Source organism: Bos grunniens, chromosome 15 (genome assembly GCF_055505025.1).
Source record: "Bos grunniens cultivar Pamir isolate PY7600 chromosome 15, Bosgru_T2T1.0, whole genome shotgun sequence".
Classification (NCBI taxonomy): domain Eukaryota; kingdom Metazoa; phylum Chordata; class Mammalia; order Artiodactyla; family Bovidae; genus Bos; species Bos grunniens.
In genome coordinates this window covers 22299271-22321938 of record NC_141179.1, presented here as the reverse complement: position 1 = coordinate 22321938, position 22668 = coordinate 22299271, and the positions used below count along the sequence as shown (strand labels likewise).

Genomic DNA, 22668 nt, shown 5'->3' with positions numbered 1-22668 from the left:
TGGACATCCTGGGCAATGACACTGAGGAAATTCCTTACATCTTTGGTTTGGCTCTACAAAACTGATTAACAGTGATTCTGAGCGTCCCTTAAAAGTATAAGATAATGGAGGATAATGTTAAATGTTTCCACTTTTGTGATTTGGTATCTAAAAATGCATCTTTGTGAAATTTCTTAGATTCTTCTTCTAAGCATGATCTCATCGTAGAATGATTTGCTTCTGGTTCACTGAAGTGTCATATAGCAAGCTGACTTTTTTTGTTTAAGAAATAGGAATTTCTTTTTTCTTAAAAAATATTAAAATTTATGTATTTATTTTAGGCTGTGCTGGGTCTCTGCTGCTGGGCGGGCTTTCCACTGCAGTGGCTTTTCCTGTGGCTGTACAGGCTCTAGGGTACGCAGGCTTCAGTACTTGTGGCTCCCAGGCTCTAGCGCACAGACTCAGTAGTTGTGGTGCAGAGGCTTAGTTGCTCCATGACGTGTGGGATTTTCCTGGATCAGGAACTGAACCTGTGTCTCCTGCCTTGGCAGGCAGATTCTTTACCACTGAGCCACCAGAGAAGCCTGCAAATTGACTTTTGAGGAAGACTTACCCCATAGTTAGCATTGGTTGTACAGGTTGTGAGACTGAACAGATTTAAACCCCATTCCTGATAAAATGTTAGTTGCTCAGTCATGTCCGATTCTGCAACCCTATGGACTATAGCCCACCAGGCTCCTTTGTCCATGGAGTTCTCCAGGTGAGAATACTGGAGAGGGTTGCCATTTCTTTCTTCAGGGGATCTTCCTGACCCAGGGATTGAACCCAGGTCTCCTGCATTGGAGGCACACTCTTTACTGTCTGAGCCACCAGGGAAGCCTGATAAAGAGCATATCTTTATTGCTGATTCGCAGATGGGATCTTTTCCTTCTAAAAACCTTTAGTTTATATTTACTCACATTAAACTCTGATTCCTGATGGATGTTTATGAATATGTTGTCTATATACATGCCTTAAAGTACTGCTCTGATCTTTACTTCCCCTCCCAGAAAATGAATTATTTATAATCATTTTCATAAAGAGATAATCAGGTAAAGAGCTTTCTTAAAGGTGGCAAAACTAAAAAGCAAATTAGTTTTATGATTTCAAAGAATTAGCTGACTATTCATTTATTATAATGTTTTCAGACTACTTTAGAACTCTCAAAGGAAGAATAATGGGCCAGTACAGAACTATAAGGTTTCCTTTATGGACAGAGTAAGCCATTTAATCTTGATGGACTCAAATTGTTCTTGATTTTCTGCCATGGCTATCCATCACAGAAATAGTACTTGTGATTAATAGCATTTTTTCTACTAACCAAAGTATTTATAATGTATATCTGGAAGATATTCCAAGATGGAGGATAACATTAAAATTTTTTAAAAGTTCAACAACTGAAAAAAATCAATCAATATCAGTTGGGGAGAAAAGCTATAAAGGTATTTTTAGGAGAGAGAGAGATAAATTTTTAGATTTTCCTTAATTTTAAGGAGACTGTGAAAGAAAAAAAAAACTTTAAGTGACTTGATGGGGAATATTTTTTACCATTTTAGAATGAAAATTATACCAGGAATTTACTTACAAATGTATATGTTCAAAATATGTAGAAGATCTGCAAATTAAATAGATCATTATAAATGAGTTAAATAGAACCCATTTATTTTCTGCCATCAAGCTGAAAATTCTAGAATTGTGGTGGCGGCAATGTAGAGAGAGTACTACAATCCTAAAAAAACAATGTCATCCAAAAATAGAGTCTAAGTTTTAGTAATTACAAGGAGTCACATTTCCTCCCATCATATATAGACCCATGAGGTAAAAGCAAAACTGAGAAGCGAGGGCATGTGCTAAATTGATCCTAAAGTAGACTTGCAAATAGACTAGCTTTGGAGAATATTCTTACAAAAACTGTCAGCCTGGAAAAATTTGTCAGGTGTATACATGTGCAAAAGGCTAACCAAAATGACATTATCACTGTATAGAGCATATGTCCATTCATTCGTTAACTCAATTATGCAATTATTTATTCTATCAACAAATAGTTATTGAGTTTCAATAGGTAGATGAGTACCAGGGTCAAGCACATAGGAAATGACTTCTGCCCTCATGGAGGAAAAGAGAACTGGCCTTTGTTGAGAGCAAACGATGGCCAGGTGTTTTACATGTCTTATACCAGCTGGATGAGGGGGATATTTTTATCACTGCTGCTTCTCTGTCTGAGGAAGCTGAGCCTTACAGGGGTTAAGTAGGCTTCTCAAGGTCATTGAGATAGTAAGTGGCAGAGTCAGACGTCCAAACCCAGCTTGTCTCCGAAGTCCACGACACTATGGTGCCTGGAATCCAGCAGGAGAGACAGAAACATCCACATGCAGCTATAACACAGATCATGACTTGCTCTGGGAGCACAGGGAAGGGAGCTATTCATTCTGTAGTGTCCAGGTCACCTCTGGGAAGGCTTCAGAGAGAAGTTGTATTTGAGTTGAAACTTGAAGGTAAATGAGGGACGGCGTTTTAGGAAGACACACAAAAGGGCACTGCAGGTTGAAGAGAGTGTACCGTTCCACAGGGCTGGAAACACTGTTTCTCACACTTGTATTCATACCACAGTTTTGAATTTTAGAATCTTCAGCAGCATACTTGAACAATAGCGTGGCCATCAATCAGTACAACAAAATGAGACTCACGGGCTTTGGAATTAGGATACAGGCTTTCAATATAGACTCAGCCACTTTCCAGTTGTGCGAACTTTGGAAGATCATTTAAGCCTTGTTTGATTAAGTGGGAATAATCATCATCAGGTTATTTTAAGGAGAGTATGAGTTGATGCATATACAGTGCTTAGCTTAGTATACATAGACATGGTATGCACTCACTAAATTGGGTGTTATGAGTACTATATCACAATGGTATCTGAGGACATCTATTGCTGTTGTTCAGTTGCCAAGTCATGTCCAACTCCTCATGACCCCATGCTGCAGTGTAGCATGCCAGGCCTCCCTGTCCCTCACCATCTCCTGGATTTTGTCCAAGTTCACATCCACTGGCCTCCCCAGTGGCTCAGAGGATATCTATAAGAGCATTCAATTATTACACGATTCTCTTAATTTTAGCACCATGCTGACTCAGCTCTCCTATATCCTCACAAGGCAGTTTCATTAATATTCTCTTTCTGTCCTGCTGGTTTGCTGCTTGGTTAGGCCTCTTCTACTCTCAACAGATAGAGTCTTGTTTATACTGTCTTGCAGAACCCATTTGACTTAATGTACAATTTGGCAGATATCACAGGATAATGTGTGTGTTTAGGTTTAGCAAAAATATATTAACATTTACCCATTTACCATCGCAGCACATATGGCAAAGGGTACACAGTGTGCCGTAGCCTAGTGGCTGAGCACCAGTTGGACAGAGGATGCTGCTTTTGGGGTAGGGGGTGCTGAATAGGGGAAGGAAGGAGAGTGGTAGAAGACAGTCAGGTTATGGTCAGACTGGGAAAGAACTTGAATACCTTGCTGGAGAGTTTGGTCTCCATGCTGCAGAAAAGCCAGGGAGAAAAATGAAACCAGATATATAGACTGAAATATATCATTCCCATCCCCACTCCTGCAATTTCTGTGTTGAAGCCCTAACTCTCAGTGTAACTCTATTTGGAAACAGATCTTTCAGGAAGGTGGTTCAAGATAAATGAGGTCATAATGGTGGGGTTCTAATATAACAGGACTGATGTCCTTATAAGATGATGAAGAGACACCAGAGCTCCTGCTACCATGTGAGAATGCACTGAGAAAGTGGCCATCTATTGCAGAAGCTGGGAATGAGGCCTCATCAGAAACCAACTCTGGAGGCACCCTGAGCTCAGGCTTCCAGCCTCCACAACTGCGAGAAAATAAGATTCTGTTATTTAAGCCACCTGTTCTGTGGTATTTTGTTATGGCAACCCTGGCAGACGAATACAGTAAGAAAGCAGCATAAAAGGACTTGGGTTTTAGGAAGATAACTAGTTTAGCATGGAGGATATTACTTGATTGGTCAACTCGATACATTCTTTGAAACGCAGTTCCTTTGGGAAGAGTTCTTGAATCCTTAAGCTTGACTTTGATGTCCTTCAATGTATTCCTATAGTTCTACGTGTGTATCTCTATCATAATAATGTATTATGTGCATAATCTATCATAATAATGCATTATTTAATTGGTATTCTCCCACACCAGATTATAAATTCCTGGAAGTCAGGGAATACATCTTTATATTCCCGGCATCTACGATAGTACTTGGCACGTGACAGGTTCTCAGTAGATATCTGGGTATTAATTAATAAATAATAGAAGAACCTGAGGCAAGGAAATCAGTTCTAAGACTACTAATAGTCCGTTAACAGAAAATTCACGTGTAACTCCTCAAATTGTCTTAAATTGTTTGACAAAAAAATGATAAAAATTGGAAATAGTTTGCCTTTAATATTTTACTTCTAATCTCTTCCAAAAATGAAATTAAAATATGCTGAAGAGGTGGAATTTTAATGATTTTCGCCTCACTGAAAATTAAGTTCTCTTCCCCCTCATTAAGTTCTAGTATAAATATATGTATACAGTATCCCCAGGAGAGAAGAAAATGCTGACTATTTCTAATCACTTAATTTGTTTGGAGGCATCACCAAGAGTCCACAAAGGGAACTAATGTGATCAGCAAACTCAAATGATTGTTCTGTAATTTATGTAGAATTCCCAATAAGTCTTTTGGAGTTTGCCAATAGATTCGGTGATTAAAGACATTGGTCAGACAAATCCTCTATCTTTGCTTTTATAGTACAGGAACAGTTACAGGAATGGAATCTCCCCATTAACCACACAAAATGTTTCTATAAATCACTGTACTAATTATTGAGTTAAAGTCTGTGCCTACAACAAGAAAAGCAACAAGGGAGGTTGCCAAGAAGAGACATGTTCAGTTGATTTGACAACACCAATGTGCTGAATTGTGGCCTTTAATCAAAATGGTTCGAGATGACAGACTCATTCCTCTGATCATTTAATTTTGACCTATTAAGATAGTCGGTTCATCGAAGAGTCAAATAGGACTGAGTGACATAGCGCAGCACAGCAAGACAGTCAATTCTCTTCACTTTTTCCTGTTCTTACACTATTTCTCTTCTTACAACTTTGTATATGATTTAGGGCCTTATTGGATGGAAAGTATGTGAATCCATTTTTCCCCACTTCCCTCTGATTGCATTGTTCTTATACATCCTTGGGCTTTTGCAGAGACTGAGAACTGCCCAAGTTTAAAAGAATTTCTTAATCTTCAATTAAAGTTCTAATAAAGATTCTTCAATGCCCAAGCTGATATACCAGAAGCAGAAAATTTCTATATATGTATATTAAAAAAAAGAATATTGGGATGATTTAGAAAATAATGGAGAAGGGCATGGCAACACACTCCAGTATTCTTGCCTGGAGAACTCCATGAACAGAGGAGCCTGGCAGGCTATAGTCCATGGGGTCAAAAAGAGTCAGACATGACTGAGCAACTAAAACACACACAGAAAATAATAATGAAATTTTAATGAAAATCAAATAATTTTCTGAAATATTGGCCTACCTTTTGGAGATACTTTTTTTTCTCCTCGGATTCCTGAATCTTTAGGGTTTCAGCAGTGACATCTCTACTCTCTAAAGAAAACAGTCAAATTCAATCTGAAATAATTTTATCATGATTTTACAATAATGTTGATAAAAATTAAAGGTTAAAAGGTAATACATAGAGTAGGAAGGTAACATAAATATGTACTGTCTTGAAACTTTATGAACCAGATTCATAAATAACTGGAGACTGAATTAATTAGCTCTGTTTGCAAGGAAGCTTTAATCTCTTTAGAAGAGGAGTAGCCTGAGTCCAGAGATAAGAAAATGTCTCTAAACAGAACAAACTTGTAGTATTAGATATTACAGTTCCTATTCAAAGTGTTACAGGAATTTAGGCATTTTCCTCTGGATAAATGAATTGGTCCCTGAGGCAGGGTCCTGGTATGCTTTCATAAAGTTATGCCAAAGTATGAAGTTGTATCCTTATACTTATTATCTATATTTTTAAAAATTTAAAAAAAAATTCTTAGATTTTTTTTAAAGAATCTAGGAATCATGATGTTGAAAGGCATAAAACTTTGTACTTACTGCTTTCCTCAAGGAAAAAAGGCTGGAAGTAAGTTTTCTCTAAAAAATACAAAAGGGAAGTAAAGAGATATCTGGAAAACCCATAGCATTAAAGGTATTTAAGTTTTGTATACCTATAAAAATTGCAGTTTCCCCATCTTAAGCCTTACATGTCAGGGAACTTGTTTCCTAATATTGACTCTGCCTTCAACCTTCTCTAGGGCTTTCATGTTTGAACTCAATTGTAAACGACTGTCTTTCATATTCTTTCAGCCAACATTTGCCCAGACTATTCTACACTGTTTAGACAAATAGATGTCATAACCCAGGTGATATTTTCAGATGTGCTTTTAGATATAACAAAGACACCACCGATCATTTTGGGGTGGAAAAATTGCAGAGACGATTTTAAAATTATTTGTATAGAGGTTTAGATATTTGAATGAAAGGTTCTTTAGAACTAGGTTCAGCAGTTTCTCCTGGGCGGGGCTCTAGTATCTTCCCCGTGGGTTACAGAGGAGCTACTCACCCGGTGCACTGCTCCTGGAAGGCCGCGCCACCGGCAGACGCTGGCTGCTACCTCTGGACAGCACCAGCTGAGATTCGTTGTGGGGGTACATTGACGCCCCGATCCAGAACTGCTTGGCCAAGTTGGCATCGCGATCCGAAGAGCCGGTGAACACTAGCAATCCTTGGGGAAAAGCTTCACAGGACTCCTCTGGGCTGCTAAGACTGCTGCTGGGCCTCGTTTCCATGGCAACTCAGGACGCTTCTCCAAGCTCCTTTGCCGGTCTCTCAGCCCCGCCCCGCCCTCACCGCGGAAACCCGCCAAGTTGGCAAGCGCCACGGCCGGAAGCCCTTGGTTTGCTCGGTAGATGATGGGGTCTGGCGCGCGCTTGTGGGTCACCTGAATCCCATTTTTGCAGTGATCACAGGCTTTGGGACCTGTCCAAGTCTTGGGGTGCAAATAGGAGTCAAAGCATCCACTTTGGGGCGTCTTGTCCTGTTGGAGTCAGTGGGGGAGCACTTCAGCTTTTTCATCCTCAGCCTCCTTCCTCGTATCCCCGCCACACCAGCTTCCTTTACCCCAAATAAAGCTTTCAGTTCCTTAGTTCCACCGCCCCAAACCCTTTTCCACACCAGATTGCTGTAGCGCAGCACCCTCTATGGGGAGGTTCTGGGCCTGCATTGGTTGATGAATTCAACAGGGCAGCTAACATCATAGCCTATGGTAGCTAGAGGTCGGAACGGGGCTGATAGGTACCCACGTGTATACTTTTTTACACATTTCCCCCCTGAATCTGTAAGGCCAATCTTACGGAAAGAAGCTTGAATTAGATCGTCAGTCCCACTAAAAGCTGCTTTTATGGCAAGAGTTGTAAATGATTACTTAAATATATAGGATAAGTGTGATGAAAAATACACTATGAACATTTTTGTTAATATGTTTCTACAAAAATGTTTACAAATGTTATGTGTGCAGCTTTCCCCAGCGATCTGGTTAATCTAGGAACAATTTAACTCTTTCAGCGATAGGAAAGTTGTAATTACTGTGGGAGGAATTGAGATGGAAATCATAAAACCAATTAAGGAAAGGACATGAACGTATTGGTAATAACCACAATTTCGTTTCCTTATGACACTATTCTTTCAAGATATTAATACAGTCTCTCACAAAAATACAGTTCAAAAGTAGATGATTACAAATCTATACAATGACAGCTAAGGAAAAAAATTCTATTCTCCGATATATCTGAACATTTTTTGGTTCAGAGACTGAAGGAATATTGAAAAATCATATATATATATATATATATATACACACACACATATAAAATATACATCGTATATTTAGCACCTAAAATGTTCACTTCTCTCTTGGTTAAGCTATTGATAAATAAGCAGTGGGCAATAGCAGCAAATTCCAATCCTCCTCGCCAAGCCCCCCCACATTGATATATACATGCAGCTCATTTGGATGAATTCCCAAATCTTTTTACCTGGCCGTGTGGTTAGTGATTGGTATTATTAGCAATCAGCTAACTACACTGCCTAGTAACTAGACTCACAGGAAAAAGGTTTACGTTTATTACAAACTGCGTCTCAGGTTGGTGCTCCATACGTTGTAATAGGCAAGGTTAGTTCAGTAGTAGCTCACTTGGTGTCTTGGTGAATACCCTACTAAATAATGAGAGGATGAGCTGGTTGGATGGCATCACCGACTCGATGGACACGTTTGAGAAAGCTCTGGGAGTTGGTGATGGACAGGGAAGCCTGGCATGCCAGCAGTCCATGGGGTCACAAAAAGTCCGACACGACTGAGCGACTGAACTAAATAATGAAAAACAGGCACAAACAGCATTAAACGCTACGTGGGGGCTCCACCCAGCAGTTAAAAAGTCTTAAGGCCATTCAACACCACGGATTTCGCTTTGTTTACATGGGATTGCACCGTTTTGCTTTTAGTCCTAGAGATGGCTAACACTTTAACAGTATCTAGAAGCAGCAGCTTGAAGGAGTTTGCAAGGGGGTTACTAGCAAGCTGACAACGTGCTCCGCCAGCAGCGCTAAACGCTGACGCATCAGATCTCGAAGCCCTGGGCACTCTACTCGAACGCTTGAGGTCGGCGGTTAGCCGCCGAGGGTGGCGTCTTCCTGCCGGCAGGGCGGCGGGTGATGCTGTGCCTTGTTTTGATGGCAGTGGAACTAGTGATTGTAAGCATGAGAGTACAATCAGCTAATTACACTGCCTACAAACCGAGCACCGGGCGCCCGCGGGCTCGCTCTCAGACGGTTCGCAGCGCCGACGCGGTGTCCCAGAGCAGGCGGGCGGGAGGGATCAGGCCCGCCGCGACCCCACATTTCCCCGGGGGCGACACCCGACAGTGCCGGGGCGCGAGGCCCAGGATGCGGGTCCCCAGAGGACGCCTCCGGGCCGCCCCCCAGCGACTCTCGCTCGGCCCGTGGGGCAGCGCGGGGCCCCCGCCGGACGTGCCGCGCACGCTTGGCGAGGCCGGCGGGCGGCGCTCCAGCGGGAACCTGCCGCCCGAGGGTTCGGCCCCCACCCCAGGCCCAGGTGACTCCCGGGGGTGCCCGGCCGGCTGGCCCCACCTGGGCCACCGAGCCCCCGACCCCGCGTCCCCGGCCAGCGGTCTCCCCGCCTCCCGGGGCTCTGCCTCTCAGGTTCCCTTCCTTCCCTTCCCTTTCCCCTCCGCTCTCCTCGGGCCGGCTCCCACCTCCCTCAGCCGGGCCGGGTCAGCCCCAGGAAACTTCTCTTCAGGTCTGGGCCCCAACCCTTCGAGCCGGCTCTTTCGACCTCGTGTGCCCCGCCGCTCCGAGTGGCCAAGTGACCGTGGCCGTGGCCGACCAACCGCCCTCAGAACCCCGCGGGTGGAGGGGGCGGGGCAGGCGCGAGGGGGCCGGGTGGGGGAGGGGCGGGGAGGGGCGGTGGGGGAGGGGCGGGGTGGGGGCGGGGAGGACGCCGCCTGAAGGGGCGGGGGGCGGGCGCCTGTCGGGACGAGGCCCCGGACGAGGAGGCAAGGATCTTGGGAAGTTGTTTTTCTTCATCTATCGGGAGGGACGAAGAGCTCCTTCTCTCCGACCCCCTCTCCAAAAAACCCCAGGCCCTCCCGCCAGTTTTCAAAACTCATCCCCGTCAGGGAAAACAGCTCGCTGGAGTATCAGCTGGTTGGCTCCAGTTTTCTATAACATGCCGGAGGAGTGCCTCTGAGGTCCCGACTGCCCTCTTGTGTTCCCGTTGGGTGCTCTCCCATTGTCGGAGGGCCATTCAGTGGGGGTGGGAGCCAGATCTTCTTTTAGTCAAGAGAGGGAGCCGGCCAGCTCGTTAGTTAGATGGGAGTGTGGGCCTCTTAAGGTCGAGGCCAAAGTTTCGCACCCTCTAGGTCAGCTTTGGTGCTTTAGTCGCTAAGTTGCGTCCAACTCTTGCGACCTCATAGACAGAGGAGCCTGACAGGCTACAGTCCATGCGATTCTCCAGGCATGAATACTGGAGTGGGTTGCCATTTCCTTCTCCAGGGGATCTTCCCAACCCAGGAATCGAGCCCGGGTCAACTTTAGGCAAAACTATTCCTACTTCTGGTACATTGTTTATTTCAATCCCTGCTGTATGTTTAGCCCCTAGGGTCGTTCCACCCTCTCTATGTACAACCTAGATGGTAACACAAAATGAACACACATTATTTACTATACAAGACAGTGCCTAGTAAATGTCCAGGGCGGGCAGAAATAGAAGTGAGCGGGGTGGGGCATGGAGGAGAACTATAAGTAGGTCCTAGAAGCAAGCGTCGTTTCGGACGTTCACGGTGAGGGCTGTGGAAGAAAGACAGTGTTTTGTGACCAGTTGCATTGTCTTATTCTCTCAGTTCCACATTTGAGGATGTACATGTGTTTATGTGTGCATTTGGAGTAGATTGAGCAAAGAGGAGAGTGAGGATTTCTGGGAGACCTCTACTAATAATTCTTTCCCTTACTTACTCCTTCCCTTTGTTTTCTTCAGTGCATGAATCAGGAGAGAATAAAGAACACTGTTTGATTACACACCTTCTAGGGCTCAACTGGAAGTAGCCCTCCCTTTGATCTTTATGCACCCAGGATGGAGTACTCATTATTGACCCAAATATCTTAATTCTAAATGATTGTCCGCAAAGGAAAACTCCCCAGCTATAGGCTGATTCCCTGCCCAGCAAGTGGTCTCACAGATGCCACTCAACATGCATAGGCCCAGATGATCTAGATCATTCAACACACATTCCAAACTCACATTCTTAAAACACCAGAACATCTTCTCAAGGATGAATTTGAGTAAGTTATAGCATTATCTTTGAATATGAAAAACAGTACTTTTTTTGTTAAATGCATCATTTGCTCTGTATACACCAAAGTGAAGAGTAAGAAACCAAGGTATAAAATGTACAATACAGAAAATGTTAATTGTAAAAATTAACTTGTTAAATTGCAAAAGGCAGGTTATTTACAACTAACAGTGATTTGTATTCATCATATCTTTGGGAGAGCATGATGTTGTTGAATACATTACATAAATCCTTCGTAAACCTTTAACATGTACAGTATACCAAGCCATTATCAGGCAACATGCTGTAATCAGAGTTAGCTAACCTCTAAACTCTCTAGAGATAACTGTAGAGTTCAATTTGTACTTTCTAGTTAAATATACATGTATAAATAAAATAGCTTCCATTCCATTAACCATATGCAATCTTATAAGTCTTGGTTAGGATGTGGTTACAAAGGCAATTCTTTCAAATTGTTAGTCATTTTTACCCAATACAATATTTAATACTTCCTCCTGATTGATATTTTATGATTATTAGCTGCATTTTACATGTCTTACCTGAGCTGAATTGCTGCCATCCAAGGCAGTGGTTGCAGGTAGATGCCTTGAAATTTAGATTTTAAAAACTTTTCTTCAAAGATGATTAAAAAAAAAAAGAAAATTCATATATAAAAGTCATCAATATGCATTGCCTACTGAAATCAAAAATTTAAAATGCAGTTTATTTTGTAGGTAGTGCAACTAAAAAATTAAAATAACGAGACAAAATGTGTGTGGGATAGTTTTGCTTAAAAAATAAAGAATGCTTGTTCTTAGGGTTGCTGTTGGTTTGGCCTGCAGTTACTAGAGAAACTCCAAGGATCTCATTCCCTTTATGGTTCATGTCTAGACATGCCTGGAGACCAGGGAGATCCATGATTTAATCTAAGTAAGAATGCTTGTGGTGTTTTTAAACGCCCAAACAGAAGATTGCATTTGTTTTATACAGCACCAGGAAGGTACCATTCAGCGGCTTGTTTACTGTTGTATTTGATTTCTGGGCGTTTGGTGATTAGGGAGATGGGGATGGTGTACTAAGGAAAGGAGGTGAAATTGGTTGTTAGGAGGAAAGCAAGAAGAGTGTAGAAAACAAATACATCCTGCTTTAGCAAATTTATTATATTGGCTAAACTTACGACTCCTAAATAAAAACTAGAGTGATGAGAGTTGGGAATTACAAAAGATGGTGAAAGCTTATTCATTGCTTTCAACATACACAAATTGCTGTCTGGACATTTTCTAACTTCCGTAGCTTTTTTTTTTCATTTAATTTTTAAAAAATGTTTGGCTGCGCTGGGTTGTCATTGCAGCACTCAGGTTTCCTCTAGCTGTGGTGAGCAGGGGTCTGCTCTCAGGTTGCAGTGTGATGGCTTCTCCTGTTGCAGAGCATGGGCTTTACGGCGTGTGGGCTTCAGTATCTGTGGCTCAACGGCCAGTAGCCCCGTGGCATGTGGAATCTCCCTGGACCAGGGATTGAACCAGGGTCCCCTGCATTGGCAGGTGGATTCTTAACTGCTGGACCACCAAGGAAGTCCTCCATAGCTTTTGTCAGGGAGGAAGACGTGAACAATCAGACTGAGGAGAAATGATTGGAGTTTAGCAGTTTCTTTTTAAACCTGTTTTTTTAAAGGGTACATTTTCTTTTAAGAAATATAAAACCATGTTTTGATTTTTATATAGATCAATAACTATTAGAATATTTTATTAATATTCATGATACTATAAATAAGAACTAGTTTATTTGTTGAAGCAAGACTAGATTGAAGTCAGCATGGTGCCTTTGAAGAACTAAAAATCAATGAATCTGTTTAATTATGAGAGGAGATTTTCTTTTGAGCTAAAATGAACTGCCAGCAACTTTTCTAATTTTATACTTCTGATTCCATTTCATTGTACTCTCATTAGTAAGAGTGCACCAGATTCTTGATTATCTTCAGTTTCTATTTATTGATTAATCAATAGTGTTGCCTTCTATATGAAAACGTTAAATTGATTTATCTTTTAGTAAATCAAACAATCTAAAATATAAGCTTTATAATTAGAGTTGCTTGAACTCTTGGTTATAACTTAGCAGCAGGAGCAAGCTTGTTGCATATTTATCATCTTTAGAGAACACAATCTAGGGATCTATGGTCTATTAATAGAAAGATAGACAATTTCTACAATATATAATTAAGGTAGTGATAGTATATTAATTTTATTAATATATACAATATAATAAGTTGTGTATTATTTATATACTTATATAATTATCTTAAGTACTAAGATAGTTAGATTAATAAGTGTTTCAAGACTCCTGAATACTAATGTGAGCTTTGTTGTTGTCAAGCATTTAGGAAAAAGGAAAGAAGAAAAACACCAACAATTGGCACACAGAGAAGGCTATGTGGAAAATATGGGTCTGAGAAGGAAAAGTAGGATATAGATAAAGGGAGAAGATGGAGAGGTTGCTCTTGGTAGTAGGAGCAACTTATGAAGAAAAAACACAAGCAAATTCATGGAGACTGTAATACACATGGTGGATGGGAGAGCAGTGAATGTATCCCCATTGGGGAAATAGTAATAAGATCAGAGAGGCAGTGAAGTAGGAGATAGATCTTGGAGGACTCTAGGTGTCAGGCCAGGGGATTTTAATCTTATTCTTCTGTCTGAGGGACCTGTGACTTACATGACATGTTGTTTTATGGAGATTAATGAAGTGACATAGATTAGAAGAGGGAGAGACAGAGGAGACTGAAGGTCCATTTAGGAGATTATTTTAATAGCCCAGGCATAGAGTCACATAGAATATACAGTCTGAATGAGAGAGGCTTTGTGAAGGGAGCTTCACGGGGCTTTGGTAACTAGTTAGAGGACAGAATTAACCTGCAGGTTTCCATGACAAGTAGAGATGTTGGCAGGCAGATCTACTTACAGGAGAATTATGAGGTATTTTAGGTTTAGGTGTGTATAGTTGTAAGTAATGGAAGGACATTATGATGGAATTGGGTTATTTGGAGGTGGAACTCTGGAAAAAGACCAGAACTGAAAGGAGAAATTTAGCAGTTTTTCTGAAGCTGTAGTAGTTGAAGTCATGAGGCTAAATTAGATTGCCAAGAGAGGTATGTTGTCTTATTTTTCACTGAACCTCCAGCACATGCTGTGGTTCACTCAGGAGTAGATGACTTCAGCAATGTGCTTTTTTGTTCCTTTTAATTTGCTAAAATTGTTTTCTTCTTTTTTTTTAACTTGGCTGTGCCAGTTATTGGGAGTGCAGAGTCCTAGCCACTGGACCCCTGGAAAGTTCCAGTAATGTGCTTTTCTTGAATAGAGAATAGAGTGAGAAAAGTGAAAGGCTCAGAACCAACTTTGAGAGCATCTATTTCCTATTAAGGGGCTGGAAGGTGGAAATAAACCTTGAGGAGGGTTGGTCCACAAGAGAAGCAGAAGAGCGGACTCTCAACAAAAGTCAAACCATTTTAGATGGGGTCATAGACACAAAGTGGAAGTGGAGAGTGAAAAAGTTGGCTTAAAGCTCAGCATTCCGAAAACGAAGATCATGGCATCTGGTCCCATCATGGGAAATAGATGGGGAAACAGTGGAAATAGTGTCAGACTTTATTTTTTTGGGCTCCAAAATCACTGCAGATGGTGACTGCAGCCATGAAATTGAAAGATGCTTACTCCTTGGAAGAAAAGTTATGACCAACCTAGATAGCATATTCAAAAGCAGAGACATTACTTTGCCAACAAAGGTTCATCTAGTCAAGGCTATGGTTTTTCCTGTGGTCATGTATGGATGTGAGAGTTGGACTGTGAAGAAGGCTGAGCGCTGAAGAATTGATGCTTTTGAACTGTGGTGTTGGAGAAGACTCTTGAGAGTCCCTTGGACTGCAAGGAGATCCAACCAGTCCATTTTGAAGGAGATCAGCCCTGGGATTTCTTTGGAAGGAATGATGCTAAAGCTGAAACTCCACTACTTTGGCCACCTCATGGGAAGAGTTGACTCATTGGAAAAGACTCTGATGCTGGGAGGGATTGGGGGCAGGAGGAGAAGGGGACGACAGAGGATGAGATGGCTGGATGGCATCACTGACTCGATGGACATGAGTTTGAGTGAACTCCAGAAGCTCGTGATGTACAGGGAGGCCTGGAGTGCTGCGATTCATGGGGTCACAAAGAGTTGGACACAACTGAGCGACTGAACTGAACCGATAGACACAAATGAATTCAAAGGAAACTGCTGCCTTGACACCACTGCATGATAAAGTTTATCAGTGGAATTAGCCAGAGGGCAGAGGGTGACCTCACTGGCTCTACCAGAAGGTTGCTTCAGGGCTTGATTCAGTGGGACTTTCAAGGGGCAATGAACTTCTCTAGGCTATTACTAAACAGATTAACTTTCCTGACTGCTTTTCACCACTGACTGATCTCTGTCAACTCTCAAAAAACAAACAAACAAAAAAACCTCAGGTAGATTTTCAAGATTTTTAGAAATAACTTGACAATTCTAGGGATTCAGTATAGCCAACAAGTAAACAGAGTGCACACCTGAAGAAAGTCTATTCTCTTTAAGAGCTCTATGAAACCAAAAGGAGGAAATTGGCTATCTTGTTAATTGGTTTACAAGAAGGAAAATACTTTAAAGTATAATTCTCTTAAGCATCACTCTATGTTGACTTATTCTTATTTTTGTTTCTACTCCCTACATTTGGTACTTAAGTCTTTTTTTCTAGGCAGAATTTATATCCTTTAGTTTTTAAGAATTACATAACATTTATTATCTTTATTTCCTCTGCAAACATGGAATATATCATAAGGATTTCATCTTGCTTACATTTAGTAAAGTTCATATTGTCCTTCTCTTAGCTCATGTGCTGCTGCTAAGTCATGTCAGTCGTATCTGACTCTGTGCGACCCCATAGACAGCAGCCCACCAGGCTCCTCTGTCCCTGGGGTTTTCCAGGCAAAAGTACTGGAGTGGGGTGCCATTGCCTTCTCCAATGCATGAAAGTGAAAAGTGAAAGTGAAGTCGCTCAGTCGTGTCCAACTCTTAGTGATCCCATGGACTGCAGCCTACCAGGCTCCTCCGTCCGTGGGATTCTCCAGGCAAAAGTATTGGAGTGGGGTTCCATTGCCTTCTCTGCTTAGCTCATCTACTGCTGGTTTAAATCTCAAGCTCAGCTTCTACTTCCTGGGTAAAATCTTTCCTGGTGCTTTTAGCTAATTTTGGTATTTCCCTTTTCTATCTCTTTGCACTTAATATATTCACTCTATGATTTGTATCTTCCATTAGTAAGATAATATTATTATTCAATACTCAAATTCAGTTTTGAAATCAGTCTGTAATTATAATGTTGCAATTAATATTGCAATGAAATGCAGCGGTTTATTGTAATATCTTATGAAAAAAACCAAAGGAACTTTTTGGCTGACGCAGTATTAGAGAATGCTGTTCTGTATAACACAGATTTATTATATTAGCACAAAATCTTGTCTATAGAATTTCTTACACCCTGAATTATTTTTAGTGGGCTGACTTGGTTTCCACCTTGATGCGTGATACAGAGACTCCCATGGACAGAGAAGCCTGGCGGGCTACAGACATTTTTGTGCTCTCCAGGACAATGCCACTTAACCATTATGTGTGCTTGATCATGCACATGGAAAATACACGTAAAGTAGGAAAAAGGTTTGTGGTAAATAAAACACTTGCAGGTAACTTTATCAAAAAGAAGCAGCATATAGTTTAAGGTTCATTTAGTTGATCAGCAAATGAGTTTCGCTTATTAGTGGATTAGGCAGCTCTAAACTTAATTTCTTTGAGATTCAAATGAACATTACATGACTGCAGATTTTTATTAGATAACGTTTTAGCATATGCAATTTCGTTTCCACAATTAATGTGACTTCCCTTGTATGTAATTCAAATATAACAGGAGTGACTTGCTGTGTGGGTTTCTAGGCTAGTTCACTGCTTTAAAAAATGGTGCTATTTAGTTGCCTTTATAAAAAATATACTTTCTGCTTGAGTGGGAGTTTTGGTAAAGCATCTGCATTTTTTCCCTTGTTAGCAATGATGTGCCTTTGCAAACAGTTGGATGAGTCTATGGATGTAATTTTCAATTTAAGGAAGGGAAGCTAATGAAATCAGAGGTCTGATTAAAAAGGCTACTATCTATGACATCAAAAGTCCAATCAATTTTATGTCCAATTTAGATGATATTTTAAAATTATTTTGTCTATTTGAAAACTTACATGCACAAATAGTTTTATTGTATAGCTGAAGTTCAGCTAAAATTAGGAAGACAGATTTCAAGATAAATCTTTGTTGGTGAACCTTGGGGCTTGAAGATAGTATAGGAAGCGAGTTGAATTCCCTCATGTTAAAATGAAGAAATGTGATTCTGGAAACTGTTATTCTAGAAGATCTTTTGGGTTATTTTCATGTTTTAAACTATTTGAATCTGTGTTTCAGGTTTAATAAGGTAAAATCTGTCTTTGATGCTCTCTTTTCTTCTGTTCTTCATCCTTATCCTGCATGACCAGAAACCTCATGTAGCTGCCATTTTCTGTGGTGCCTCCTCCAGACTTTTTCTGCTCTCCCAAACTTTGCCAGGTGGAACACAATTCTTCTGTTCTGCTATGAATGTATGTTTGTTGCTCAGTTGTGTCCGACTCTTTGTCCATGGACTGTAGCCCGCCAGGCTCCTCTGTCCATGGGATTGTCCAGGCAAGAATACTTGAGTGGGTTGCCATGCCCTTCTCTAGGGGATCTTCCTGACCCAGGGATCGAACCCAGGTGTCCGGCATTGCAAGCAAATTCTTTACCGTTTGAGCTTCCTGGGAAGCCCCTCTACTATGGGTAACCCATCTGGAAATCCTGGAAAGACAGTATCTAAATCAAAGGAATGAACGTTTGATAGTGGGAATTTTATATATTACACGAAAATAATGAGAGAGCTGAGTTTTTTTGTCTTCAAAACTCAATAGCTATTTTCTATTCCACTTAAATATGAAGTTGACTTAGGCTTGCCCAGGCTGAACCTTCCGCTAAATTATAGTACGATTTGAATGGACGTTACTATTTGTGTATTTAATTGCTGTAAAGAAACTCAGGAGACCTCATTCTGAAACAACCATTGTTCTTTTTTTCTGGGCTATTCTGCTGAACTCAGTTATTTCAATGATAACATTATTGTCTTGGTCACTAATGCTTGAAACTTGAAGTAATTTTTGAGTATTCCATTTCTCAAGCTCTGCATCCAAATGGTCTTGGGTGATTTCTTTCTCTAGAGAACAAACCTGTTGAAAGTTGAAATTTTTTTAAGCCCACAGCAGTGTAGCAGTGCTAATATGTAGTGGATGTTCAGTAGATAGTTACTGAAAACAGTAAATGTTAGTTATAACAGAAAGGATAATTGTCATTAATGCGTAGGGGGTGATTTAAATATGGTGTTTAAGATCATCATAAATAAGTAACTGAAGGAAATCGTGTGTGATGTTTAGTTTCTATTTGATTGTTCTTTCCTGAAATCTAAGTACATTGTTGTTCTACTGTTCTATTCATAACTTCCAAGGCCTGCCTGGACCTGTTGCAGAAAATAATGCAAGGAAAGGGTTCAAAACTTCATCAGCTAATGTGTTTCCCCAACTCAGTGTGCAGTAGAATGGCTTGTCATCCGGGAAGGTGAAATAATGGAAGAATTATTCAATACCATTTTAATATTGTGAATGTAAACCACACCATTTGAAAAGGAAAAATTTGAGTATGTGCTAATACACAGGTTACCTTTGGTTCTGAAGCAAATTTTATTTTAGCAATATATGTATGAATAACCATCCTGATACTAAATTCTGTCACCTCTAAGTTAAAAAAACTAAAAACTTTGCAAAAGTTATCTCAGCAAAAGCTAGAAAAGATGAGAATAAATGATGCAAATTTGGCATAGTAATTTTTGTTAAACTTAAGGCATTACTAAGCATTCAAAAGTGTAAAATAAAGCTAAAATCTCCTTGATAGCTAGAGGAGATCTATCTTAATGATATTCCAACTTGGCTGCCCGATAGAATCACTTGGAGATTTTTAAAGAATCCCAAAGCCCCAGGCTGTACTCCATATCAATTAAATCAGAATATCTAGGGGTAGGAGCTAGGCATCTGTATTTTTAAAAAGATATTCAGGTGATTCCAAGTACAGCAGGTTGAAAACTCCTGCCATTGAATAAGGGGGATGAGTAACACATCATGGCAGCTGAAATAAGTCATATACTGTAGAAATGGAAGGACGAGTCTCACCTTTATATGTTCTGAGTTTATAGTGAAATGAAGTGTTAGTCACTCAGTTGTGTTCGACTCTTTGCGACCCCATGACTGTAGCCCACCAGGCTCCTGTATCAATGGGATTCTCCAGGCAAGAATACTGGAGTGGTTTGCCATTCTCTTCTCCAGGGGAACTTCCCGACCCAGGGATCGAACCCATGTCTCTTATGTCTCCTGCGTTGGCAGGTGGGTTCTTTACCACTAGCACCACTTAAATACTCACTGAATTGAACTGAACTAGTCTTATTAAATCATGTTGTTACGAGACATCAAGGTGTTTAACCATCTGTTTCCACAGTCCTTGTATTATCATTTCACATACCTCTTCAGCATCAAAGATACTACAATAGCCAATGCACCTCCTATTATCTGTATTCCATCTCAGTTCATCACTGGCGAGGTTTGTAATAATCATACCACTCCAGCATGCCTGGAGCCAAATATATCCATATTCTGCTACCACCAGAGATAAGATTTTTATTCCAGCCAGTAGGTTTGTAACCTACTCCCCAAATCCCATTTTAGAGTCTGCTTCCTTAAACATTCCTGATACAAACTGTCTTAGACTGAGCTTCTTAGAAATAGAGTCTGCGATAGGGAGTTTCATGCAGAAGGTTTACTGGGGAGTTTTGTTGAGAGATACACCCATAAGGGAGTGAGAAAGAGGATTGGGGAGAGGGAGAGGAGGGCCAGTGATCTGGTTGTTGCTGAGGCCTCTGCACTATCTTATGGGAGCTCTGGAGATGAGATGGCTCTTCAGAGTTGTTGCTCATTGAGGCAGGAGGGCCAGGTTTTTTTCCTTCACACCAGCCAGTCAATGATTGCAGGCCACCCTTTGGGCAAGGAATAACTTCTTAAAAATAAAGTTGATTAACATGATTTAATAAATAAATCAACATATTTAATGATAAGAAAGGCACTTTTGAGCACTTACTATATCCAGTAAATTCAGCTAGGATCCACATCTGGCAGTCTGATTCCAAGGCCTTAGGTACATGTCTTACCCACCTTTTTATAGATAAAGATTTTTTTAAATTAGAGAAGTTGAGAAACTGCTCTAGGTTTCTAGTCAGCTAGAGGGCTGGGAGTCAATTTCATGATGCTTAATTTCATAGCTTATTTCTTAACTACTCTGCTGCACTGCCTTCCTCTAACAACTGCTGGGTAGGCCCTAGACAAGATGCTTTAAAACAAGATTATTAATTGTGATCTCACTAACAACCCTATGAGGTCGCTGTTGTTCCTTTCAGGAAACTGGAAGTTTGAGACGTTAAACCAGTTGCCCAAGGTTACATGCATATTGTAAAGTTGCAGTTTATACCCAGGTCCGACTCCAAAGCCCATTATTATTTTTTTAATTTATTTAAAAAAAATTAAAAATACTTTAATACATTTAAAAAAGATTACCTTCTATTTACAGTTATTACAAAACATTGGCTAGATTCCCTGTGTTGTACAATACATCCTTGAGCCTGTCTTACACCCAGTGGTTTGTGCCCCCCAACTCCCCCACCCTTGTATTGCCTCTTCCCCCCACCTCACTCGTCTGCTGCATTTTTCTGTGTATTCACTAGTTTGTTGTATTTTTCAGATTCCACATATACGTTACATCATACAGTGCTTGTCTTTATCTGCCCTCCAAGTCTACCCATGTTGCTGCAAGTAGCAAAGTTCTGCTTCTTTTTTTTTTAATAAGTGAGTAATATTCCAGTGTGTGTGTGTGTGTGTGTGATATCTTCTTTATCCATTCGTCAGTTGATGGACACTTAAGTGGCTTCCATATCTTGGCAATTGTAAATAATGCTGCTTTGAACATTGGGGTGCATGTTATCTCTTCAAATTAATGTTTTTGATTTTTTTTTAATATAGCCAGGAGCAGAATTTCTGGGTCATATGGTAGTTATATTTTTAGTTTTTTGAGAAACCTCCATATTGTTTTCCACAGTGGCTGTATCAATTTACATTCCCACCAACAGTGTACAAGTGTTCCCTTTTTTCCACATCCCCATCAACATTTATTTGTGTTCTTTTTGATGATAGCCATTCTGATAGGTGTGAAATGATAACTCACTGTAGTTTCGATTTGCATTTCCCTGACGATGAGCTATGTTGAACATCTTTTCGTATACCTGTTGGCCATCTGTATTCTCTCTTTGAAAAAATTTCTACTCAGAGTAGAAATTTCTACTCAGTTCTTCTCAAAGCTCATATTCTTAAACATTATGTTGTGTAGGAGGGAAAGATGTGACAAAACAATAGCATTAGTGAAAAAGACTGCTTGGCTGTTAATAGTTCAGCATGAAGCAGAGACGTGATGGCGCTACCACTAAGGCAAATGCCACCTGAGGCTGTGTTCCAGATACACAGTTTTCAGAGCAAAGTAACAGTCCACTCTATTCCATCATGGCAGAGCACACTTGGAGCATTGTGTGGGAGGCTGGGCTCCAGCCTTTAAAAAGAGGATTACTGACGCACCTGAAACTCATTCAGATGTGAGTGATGACATGTCTGAGTAACATGTCTGTGGGAAGAACTGAAAAGCTAAGAATGGTTAGCTCTCTTCCTAAAGAGGAGGCTCAGGGAAGGCTCAATAGCTAGTATTTGAAGTGTCTTCCTGTGGTGGAAAATTAGATAAAATCTGTACGGTTCCAGAGGGAAAAACTAGGCTTTTCAGATAGAGAATAAAGAGTTGCCTGTAGCTTCTCAAGGAGAGGGACTGCCTGGCATTTGGGGCTTTTTAGAAAAGAAATGGGCTTCCTCATAAGAGAAAACTTCTTTTTCACTGACGAAGAACCTGACTGACCACTTACCATGAGTGTTAAAGACATATTCTGGGTGTAATGGTTCTTAAATTTAGTGGGTATAAGAATCACCCAGGGGAACATGTTAAATATTGATTCCCAGACCTGCCTTTAGAGGTATTGATTCAGTGGATCTGGGATAAAGTCCTAGAATCTGCATTTTTAACAAGCAGCTCAGTGGATCCAAATCAGGTGATCGGTGACCTACCCTTTGAGAACTAGTAAGACTAGATATACTTTGAGGTCTTTTCCATTGATTTTACAGTGAAAAATGTGTGGAGTCAACACAATGACTGTTCAAAGAAAGTTGTGTTTAATTTTAGAAAAGATCCAAGACAAAATGCTTTAATATGTTGACAGTTTTGAGAGATAAAATGAGAGACAAAAATACTGGAATGTAGGCTCTTAGGATTTGGAAGGAGAAGGATTGATTCTTATTTATGTCATAAAAGATAGGACTTAAACAGCAAAACAGAAGATAGAAATCCACGTTGAAAATCTTTAAACACTTTACGTAATGAATATCCTCTACATATGCCAAGGAGCA

General features: G+C 40.6%; 1 protein-coding gene across 8 annotated transcripts in view; it reads right to left on the bottom strand.

The window, feature by feature from the left end:
- HOATZ (HOATZ cilia and flagella associated protein) overlaps nucleotides 1-11940 on the bottom strand; it is a 39269-nt gene extending 27329 nt beyond the window's left edge. For 3 of the 8 annotated variants that reach the window (XM_086339126.1, XM_086339129.1, XM_086339130.1), the window contains exons 1-4: nucleotides 9404-9545; nucleotides 6697-7170; nucleotides 6189-6227; nucleotides 5617-5687 (exon numbers count right to left, since the gene is read on the bottom strand). In XM_086339126.1, coding sequence (XP_086195252.1) covers nucleotides 5617-5687; nucleotides 6189-6227; nucleotides 6697-6922 — 336 coding nt within the window. In that variant the 5' untranslated portion in view covers nucleotides 6923-7170; nucleotides 9404-9545. Of the gene's footprint in view, nucleotides 1-2023; nucleotides 2787-5616; nucleotides 5688-6188; nucleotides 6228-6696; nucleotides 7171-9403; nucleotides 9546-11538 lie in introns of those variants that run through there. The other 5 variants (XM_086339128.1, XM_086339134.1, XM_086339131.1 and 2 more) reach the window with 4 other exon arrangements.
- Between the last annotated feature and the right edge of the window lie 10728 nt (nucleotides 11941-22668).